The sequence below is a fragment of the Sinocyclocheilus grahami genome, unplaced genomic scaffold (genome assembly GCF_001515645.1).
Source record: "Sinocyclocheilus grahami isolate Dianchi unplaced genomic scaffold, SAMN03320097.WGS_v1.1 scaffold554.1, whole genome shotgun sequence".
In the NCBI taxonomy this organism is placed as follows: Eukaryota; Metazoa; Chordata; class Actinopteri; order Cypriniformes; family Cyprinidae; genus Sinocyclocheilus; species Sinocyclocheilus grahami.
The window spans coordinates 612,558-621,845 of record NW_015505733.1 but is presented as its reverse complement, the minus strand read 5'-3'; the positions used below and the strand labels follow the sequence as shown (position 1 = coordinate 621,845).

The 9,288-nt window shown below is 38.8% G+C and overlaps 1 protein-coding gene across 2 annotated transcripts in view; it reads right to left on the bottom strand.

Moving 5' to 3' along the window:
- Window positions 1-9,288, bottom strand: part of LOC107556071 (ranBP-type and C3HC4-type zinc finger-containing protein 1-like) — a 28,821-nt gene that overhangs the window by 6,117 nt on the left and 13,416 nt on the right. For both annotated transcript variants that reach the window (XM_016239064.1, XM_016239065.1), the window contains exons 3-8: window positions 5,401-5,484; window positions 5,044-5,185; window positions 4,686-4,776; window positions 4,236-4,560; window positions 3,862-3,974; window positions 3,499-3,672 (exon numbers count right to left, since the gene is read on the bottom strand). In XM_016239064.1, coding sequence (XP_016094550.1) covers window positions 3,499-3,672; window positions 3,862-3,974; window positions 4,236-4,560; window positions 4,686-4,776; window positions 5,044-5,185; window positions 5,401-5,484 — 929 coding nt within the window. The remainder of the gene's footprint in view (window positions 1-3,498; window positions 3,673-3,861; window positions 3,975-4,235; window positions 4,561-4,685; window positions 4,777-5,043; window positions 5,186-5,400; window positions 5,485-9,288) is intronic.

Here is a 9,288-nt window from a genome sequence, read left to right as displayed (position 1 = left end):
GTAGTCGGGAAGGGGAGGGGGGGGGGGGGGGGGGGGGGACTTATTTTCAAAAGACTTATTTTGTCTTCTGGGAAACATGTATTTATGTAGCTTCTGAAGAGCAGTACTAAATGAAAAAAATATGACCTTTAATTACTGCCTCAATTAAACGCGAGATTGTTAAATGTGAGCCAAAATCATCACAATTAAAAGAACCAAAGACTTAAACTTTTGTAAGTGGTCTAAAAAAAAGTTGCATTTGAATAGATGAGGTTGGCATGAATCAAATTAATTAACAGTGAACTGTTCAGGCATATACAAGTTGTGCAGTATACCAGCTGTACTGTGGTTGAATTTGGAGTACGAGTGCGCCTGGTTTGTTAGAGACTATGCACTGAGAGTGTGTGTGCACGCATGAATCAGTAGTCCTGGTCGAGGTTGTGCAGTAGTGAGTTGTTGCCCCTCAGCTCCTCTCTTCTCCCTTTCTCCTTAAAAAAAAAATAGAGACAAAAGAGAAGAGATTCAGACTGAGGAGTCAATCAGAACTCAGGCTTTATCCTACCCCCAAAAAAAAAAACCTTAGAGATGAGTGAAAGTAGCTCTTTAATAGTGGTCAGCTGTTATGGGGTAGTCCTGGTCGAGGTTGTGCAGTAGTGAGTTGTTGCCCCTCAGCTCCTCTCTTCTCCCTTTCTCCTTAAAAAAAAAAATAGAGACAAAAGAGAAGAGATTCAGACTGAGGAGTCAATCAGAACTCAGGCTTTATCCTACCCCCCCAAAAAAAACCTTAGAGATGAGTGAAAGTAGCTCTTTAATAGTGGTCAGCTGTTATGGGTACTACTTCAGTCTGTGTGCATTGAATTTATTTAATGCACGAGTTTCACAATTAGAGTTGAATTACTGAAATAAATGAACTTTTCCATGACATTCTAATTTATTGAGATGCACCTGTACTTATATTCAGTGTATGTACACATACATAAAAAAAAAAAAGTCAAGACACCCAGGTGTGAATGTTATGTACCTATTAAAAAACCTTTATTTGAGCTTGCCACATAGTTAATTTGCATAGCCATTTGTCTTTTTTAAATTCAAGGCTATTTTACACACGAGCTAACATGAAAGAATGAAGCCCAGTCATACAGACAAACAAGTTATGCTACATTACATACATTACTAACTGAACTGACCAAGACATGTCTTCCTGTTTCTTTCCCTTTCACACTGGTTAGGCCTATTCATTGTTTAGAAGATGCGTTTTATCCATAATGCACTAACTGCCAGTCTTGATAGAGTAACTCTGGGTTAAATGCATTGCTCATGGGCACTGTGGTAATTACTAAATGCTCTTTCAGCATATTGTCGTCAACTAAAATATTATGAGCAGTATGAGCAAAAAACACTGTCTACAACATTTTCACCAAGTTAAGTCTTTATGCTCGAGTGCAAAATTCTGTAGCAGAAAACATGTATAAAACATGTTTTCTTAGCATGCATGTATTTATGAGTTTGGCCCAACACAGTCAAAGGTCTTTGCAAAACTGTCCAGACAGATCTCATGAGAAAACAACTATTTAATAAGGTGGAGATTTTGTATGAATTTGTATGACGTGATTCAAAGCAAGCATGAAGGTCCACCCCTAAACCCAACCGTCAGTGGGAAATGTGCATGAAAACAAATTAGCCACCAATTTGGCAAAATGTAAAATAGTTGCACGGTCCTATGACACAGGCTTTACATGTCAGACACCATTTACATGAACTATTTTTGCCTCTTCATTTCATCTTACAGTTTCAACATCAATGCAAAATTAATGTTGCTTTTGTGTGAACAGCTGCAGTCTGCAATGATGTAGGATAAGGTAAAAGTTGGTGTTTAGTTTAGTAAACAAAAAGTGCATTGATGGATGATCCATCACAAAACTCAGTAAGTCCTTCTGCACTTAAAAAAAGATTCTGGGAAATTTTTATAGTTTCAGGGATCTATAATCTCTGAACTGAAACAGTCATTTCCAAAAAATCCAAGACTAAAATCTTGAATATATGAGAATTTGAAACTATTTTACAAGATACTGTCAGACAAGATCAGACTGAACTTGTATAAAACCGGTTACGTAAATGGATGCTCTACATTCCTGCAAAAGCTGTGCAGTAGGAGTCATTTCCTACATCTACTTACAAAGATATACAGTATTATATGTCATCTGGTTGAGGCATCTGCACATTAAAAAAGTCTGTACCTGAATAAAGTTTTAAACCAAGACAATGTAACAAAGCTTTTTATTAGACCAAGTGAAGTAATGGTATCATAGACGTCTTTGCCATTAATATTATAAAAATTACTTCCTGTACGACTATTGCAGTGTTCAATTATAAAGGTGTTATTGAAATGGGTCTAAATGTGTAGCTTTTGTAAGTGGTCTAAAAAAAAGTTGCATTTGAATAGATGAGGTTGGCATGAATCAAATTAATTAACAGTGAACTGTTCAGGCATATACAAGTTGTGCAGTATACCAGCTGTACTGTGGTTGAATTTGGAGTACGAGTGCACCTGGTTTGTTAGAGACTATGCACTGAGAGTGTGTGTGCACGCATGAATCAGTAGTCCTGGTCGAGGTTGTGCAGTAGTGAGTTGTTGCCCCTCAGCTCCTCTCTTCTCCCTTTCTCCTTAAAAAAAAAAATAGAGACAAAAGAGAAGAGATTCAGACTGAGGAGTCAATCAGAACTCAGGCTTTATCCTACCCCCCCAAAAAAAACCTTAGAGATGAGTGAAAGTAGCTCTTTAATAGTGGTCAGCTGTTATGGGTTTTTTAATGATTGATGATTTCTAATGATAAGTCACCAATGGCTAATAGAATACTGATGTACCAAAAAAAACATTTTAAATGGTAACAAATGAGATGCATAAAAAAATGAAATTAAAATGAACGCTTATATTTAATATTATAAAGTCATCATGAAATGAAAATTCAGTCTATTTTCTAAATGCATGTTATAGCTCTCATTGTGAATGATTTGTATGCGTTTTTCTTTTTTTAACCACATAATTTTTAATCTACATATCATAACTAGATCTTCCAGTAAAAATAACATCTGCATCATTTTTCCTTTTTCAATTATCTGTTACACTCAGACATACGTCACAATATGAAAGAAAAGTTCTGTCACTACTAAAGTTACCACAACTTTATTAAAATTCACTACTACATTTGGAAAAAAGGCTATCATTAAATTTTGAAACAGACAATACCGTTTAACAGCCAATACTAATATTCTCAAAATCGCTAAAATTCTATCATTCAATTTATATGAATACAAACGTAAGAATGAGTAGAAAGAAGATGTAAAAATGGTAGGTGTGCATGAGATGTATAAGCCAACAGCAAAAGCAACATGCCAGTCTCATCTGTTCCCAATGATTTCCACAAGCATCACAACAAAGTGGAATATTCCAGTGGTAGCAGGCAGAATTATTGTACAAAATGTGCTTATACTTTCTCAATTGAATTTCATGAGCCTCACCTGTTGGTACTGCCTTATTGCTTTTTTTTCCTGTTGAATGCGTCTTAGCTCCAGAGCATCTGGTCTGTAGTTGCCGGGAACGGTGTAGCCTTTAGGTCTGTCTGCGCTACACATTTCACAGCCGGGACGTGTCGGTTTATTAATATATGTACAGGTTGGGCAGGCCCATCCCAGCTACATACCCACAAAAACAAGTATTTAAATAAGCACCATAATCTCATTATATGTGTATATCTATGTATATGCATACTTGTTGCTTTTGTGAAACATTTTCTGTTTATGTATTTCAAATATTATCAAAGGCTCAATATCGTATAAAATGTCTGCCCTTAATGTTAAAGAAAAACTTGTACTAAGCTGTACCTGTGTGCTTGTTCTGTTGGGCGCCAGGGCTTCATTCAAATGCGGCAGCTCAAGGTTGATGAGATCACGAATTTCACCCAAACCTAACCTCTCTGTACCTCCCGCACTGTCACCTGAGAGGTCAAGAGGTCATAGTTGTAATAAGCAAGTTATGAGACACAGTTGCTAATTGTGCAATACTTTAAACAAAGGATAATTGAGAATAAAGTGTTCAGTTTAGTCATTTCTAATAATTTTTCAGAAATATTGAGATTTAGCAATTTAAAAACTGGAAGCAGAAGGCATCACTTTTAAATATGAACTGTTTGAGGTCTATGTGTAAACGCATGTTATGACTTTGACTGGTGGCCTTATTATAGACTGGGAATACACACTCAGGGTATTATGGCTGTTATGAAGTCTTGTAGGCAGGGTGCTGTATGGTCTTGAGGCTGTGTTCAGTGCTGGCCCATTGGTAACTGCTTCTTGGTGGGGCTGATTAGTCGTTGACACCAAAGCCGGCATGAGCAAAGCACTTTCCTGATCTTGTTGGTAAAGCCCGCTACTGAGACGGGCCTGACGGGCAGAAATTAGATAAAGGAATGCAGTGTCGCCATCTTGCTGAACTCCGTAAGAAGCCAGAGAGCGATGATCAGAGCACAAAGACTGGCCAATGACCCAGCGTTGCACGCGCGGATGAAAACCATAGTCTGTGAAGACCTTAAATAGCAAAAACTGTGCCATTAACAAAGCTAAATGATAACTAAGGTATTTGTCAGAATCGCATGGCACTGAAAGAATGACAAGAAATAATGTTTATTTGGTTAATGTTAATCTGCACCTACCTGCTGTTTGAGAGCACCAATTGTGGAGTGAGGGATGACTTTCACTGTGACACAACAGGAAGAGGATGCATCTTCTACTACCACAGCCAGGCTGCATGATAAATCAATGCATTAGCTGAGATCAGAATTGTCAAAATGTGTGTTGACTTGGCATAAATTATAATTCACTTTCTTCTGTGGAACATAAAAGAAGACAGTTTGTCCATTCTGCAGTACAGTATCTTCTTTTGTGTTCCACAGAAGAAATAAAGTCATACAGGTTTGGATCATGCATTTTTTTTGATCACTTGCTGCTTTCTGTCTGGTTAGGACACATTGTTAAACTGAGTGGGTGAGTGTCTGTAATCATGAAATTTACCTAATTTCAGTGTCTGTGTAATTTCGTTTAGATGGCTGAATGCTCAGGGCAGCTTTCTGTTTGGCTAAAGACGATGCACAGACAGATGCCGCCCGAACATCACCTGCCTCTATTGCGCTAACCAGCTCCGCACATATCTCCTCTAGAGAGAAAAGAAGAAAGGGTGAAAATGTATAAGGACAAGAATGAGAAAGCTGGATGGTTAAGGAGTGTGATAGAAGGAAGAATCGGAAATGGAAGGAGAACAAGTGGGTGAGGCAGAGATATTTGCATCAACATAATAGACAATTGACACTTTGTTTATTGTTTGGCAGCTGACCGGGAACAGAAAATTACAACAAGAGCACAATTGGTTACCTGTGTGTGGCATGGGTCCACTGCTCTGCGTATCCAGAGGCTGAGGAGGTGGCGGTCTTTCTTCAGTGGAGGAACAAATCGCCACTGAAAAGATGAGCAAGAGACACTGGTTTAAAAGCCCCGGGGGAAAAAAAAAAAGGAAAAGTCAAAGGAAAAGCAAAGTCAGTAGATAAAACTAGAGGTAATATGCAATTGTAGAGGTGGCGGGCCCAAAGAAAATGTAATCAGTAGATTCAAGGGAATTTATAAAAAAATTTTTTTTTAACAATTTGATCGAATTAGTTCGGGCGTCAGACAAGCTCAATCTTCTAAAATACCACTGTTTTCACCCAGAATAGCTCTTTAAGCCAACAGTTACTAAATTATTCGAATCAGATTCCCACACAAAGAAAGTTCAGTTTCACATTTTCAGAGTTGTAATGTAAACTGAAGGAAATGTAATTTAAACAATAATAAAGAATCAAACAAACAGAGAAAAACTTTGCACTTTGGGTTTAAGTTCAAATGAAACTTCAGTTTCAGAGTTACATTTTCAACAATCAATAAGGAATCAAACAAAAGTTAGTACTTTGGTTCAAGTTTAAATGCAATCTCAGATTCACATTATTATTTTCAACAATCAACAAAAAGTCAAACATGAACAACAAAACTTAGCACTTTGGCTAAATTCAAATATAGTCTTTCCACTGTTTTTGTAGTCCAAAAATACTAAAGAAAACAATCAAACTTAAAAGAAAATGACAGAAGGTGCCTCTGAGGTAGTAGTATCACTGATGCTTGTAAACCTCGGCAGATTCAACACTCCCTTGAGCAACAATATGGCGTAGAGCAGGGGTGTCAAACTCAATTCCTGGAGGGCCGGAGCCCTGCAGAGTTTAGATTCAACCCTAATTAAAAACACCTGATCAAGTCATTTAGGCTTATTTGAAAACTACATGATTAATTGAGTTTGACACACCTGGAGTAGAGTGAAAGTAGTAACAAGAAAAAAAGGAAGAAAACATTAAATAGAAAATTCTTACATCACACTTCTTAGATCACATCAAACATTATTAAACACTTGATTATATTTGTACTGAACCACACTAAACAAGTATGATCACTAAGTGCTTCATGAATGTCCATGCGTTCCTCCAGAGAACGGATTGAGATATCATTTAGGAGGATTACCCAACTGCCCCGCACTGCGATGCTAAAAAAGCGGCTGTGCCGATATGTAGTGTTGCTTGCACTGGCCACTATATTTGCCGGCGCTGCCGCAGTGTGTCACCCTTCTATGACAAGCACCGGCTGTGCCGTTGTCTTTCATACAGATGTGTGAAAGTGAAAGTGAAACATGTTGCCAAGTATGGTGACCCATGCTCGGAATTTGTGCTCTGCATTTAACCCATCCAAGTGCACACACACAGTAGTGAACACACACACACCGTAGTGAACACACACCCGGAGCAGTGGGCAGCCATATTGCTGCGGCGGTTGGGGATTCGGTGTCTTGCTCAAGGGTCTCACCTCAGTTGTGGTATTGAGGGTGGAAGAGAGCACTGGTTATTCACTCCCCCCACCGACAATTCCTGCCGGAACAGAGACTCGAACCCACAACCACACGCAGCCCTCGTTCTCGGGACCTGAATGGCTAATTTTATTGAGGAGAGATCCCCTCTCTCAAGCGAGCGACTTAAGTCTGGCATCCAGCACAGACTTATGGAATTTGCGCGTCTGGCCACTCAACGCAGTTTGCCGACGTCAAACTCACTGTCACAGCATGTGCAGAAGACATTCAGAGGCGAGCGCACTGTTTACTAGGCATCTCTACGCTCATAGGTAGAGACCCTCGGAAAATTGTTGCACTTCGAAAGGCCAAGACCCTGTCAACTGCCCGTTTTTAGTAGTTTTGTCTTTTCTACAAGTGTTCTGATGACGGCCGTATGCCCTCCACGCTCAAGTGTATGTAGCTGTCATATCAGCATTCATTCTGACATTGATAGGTTGTCAGTGGGGAGTAATGATTTAGTGATTAGATTTCTATGGGGCGCGAGGCGGCTGCAATTGCTGTGATATTGTCTATGACAGCTGTTTTCTGATAGTTTTGAAGTGCTGCGTCTCACCGCTTTATATCTCGCCGTTGTGTGCACGCACATACAGCAGTTCAGTAGACCCACCCTCCCTCTCTGAGCTGTCCGCAACATCGAGAGTCTATCTCGAAAGGGAACGTCTCTGGTTACTGACATAACCTTGGTTATGGTCATGCCGTATTACTTGGGCTCAAGTCTTTCATAAGCTCTCTTATTCAGTCAACAGATTCTGATGAAATGCCGCTCAGCGCCGCTTATATAGGGTACCCCCCCCCTTGCATATATGTGTTTTTAATGAGTCTTGACTGTCGTACACAGGGCCGTTTTAACCATTGGGCTAGGCGGGGCTGAAGCCCTGGGGCCCGAGCAAGGAGGGGGCCCGTCATTGGCTGTGGAGTAGATTGACTGGAGCGCCGATCGCCAAAGCCACCACGCCCCCCACTTATTAGCGCTGTTATTTAGTTGAGCTTTCCCGTAAATTCCATGCATTACCATTTGACATTGAAACGTAAACTTTGAATTTGGTTTACCAATCAAATGCATTTATTCTATATTTGACTTTTGAACTATATGCGCACGTATATATCAGGTGATTGCTGCCCAGTATGTCTGCATTCACCTCTCTTCACTTTGTTCTGGAGTAATCTGGAAATAGGCGCGCAAAGAACAACATTCAATAAGTAAAATTGTCAGCGATTCTAAAAGAGAGAGGGGCTCAAAAATTAAAAACTTAAAATACAAACAACATAAAAAACATGACTTAGTAAATTCCCCAGCTATCAGGTTATTTTACTAAAGCTGATGATGGAGTGGAAGTTGCTGGAACAGCAAGTGAACTGGGCACACGGAGCAGATAAAAACAGTGTCATCGTCCACACAGATTTTAGGTTAGTTTGATTATTAACTGGATTTATATTGTTTTTGTGTTTGAACAAACTATATTCATTTAAGGGTTGGGAGATAATCCGGCAGAAATAAATCAATCGTTGATTGAAGCGCGTCATGATGTAAGCTTTAAGCAGGTTTTAAAACAAATGGTTTATACTGTTCATGAACATTACGCTGCAGGGCAGAATTCATTCTGGTAAATGCGTGCGTTAAAACGGTTTCTACCTGATACACCTGCTCGTATTACTGACTAAACATTCGCTCCTTGTGCTTAAACGGTCAAATACACATAGTTGTGTGTCAAAATGCCCGTCTTTGCGAGTATCCTCGTAAACACAGTTATTTGTGTCTTAAATGAATGTTAATAGTTAAAGATAAAGCATGTGTTAGGCTATATGAGATCCTATATGATCTCATATATTATGAGATCTTAAAAGGATATTCACCCAAAATTGAAGATACTGTCATCATATACTTACCCTCAAATTGTTCTAAACCTCTATGAATTTCCTTTTCCTCCTCAACATAAAAGAAGATATTTTGAAGAATGATCGTAACCAGTTTCTAGTCCCAACTGACTCCAATCGTGGTTTTTTTCTTTTTTATTGATATTGAAATTGGTAACAAAAATTATGAAATTTCAGTGCAATATATATATATAAGAAAAAAGAAATATATATATATATATATGGGTACAAGGGGGCTAAAGGCGCCCCGGGGTAAAAGGCGCCTTTGACATTATTTTAATCTAGCACTAAACATTCGTTTTTCAACATGCACCTGTATATTTGTCTGATCTTTGACACGATCGCACGCAGCAGTGCAAAGCTGATTCTGTGCTTACTTTATCTAATATTTTGTTTTTAAAAATGTTGTAGATTTAAGTAGCAAATGAGAATCGCTAAAATGAATGCATATATTTTGAGAG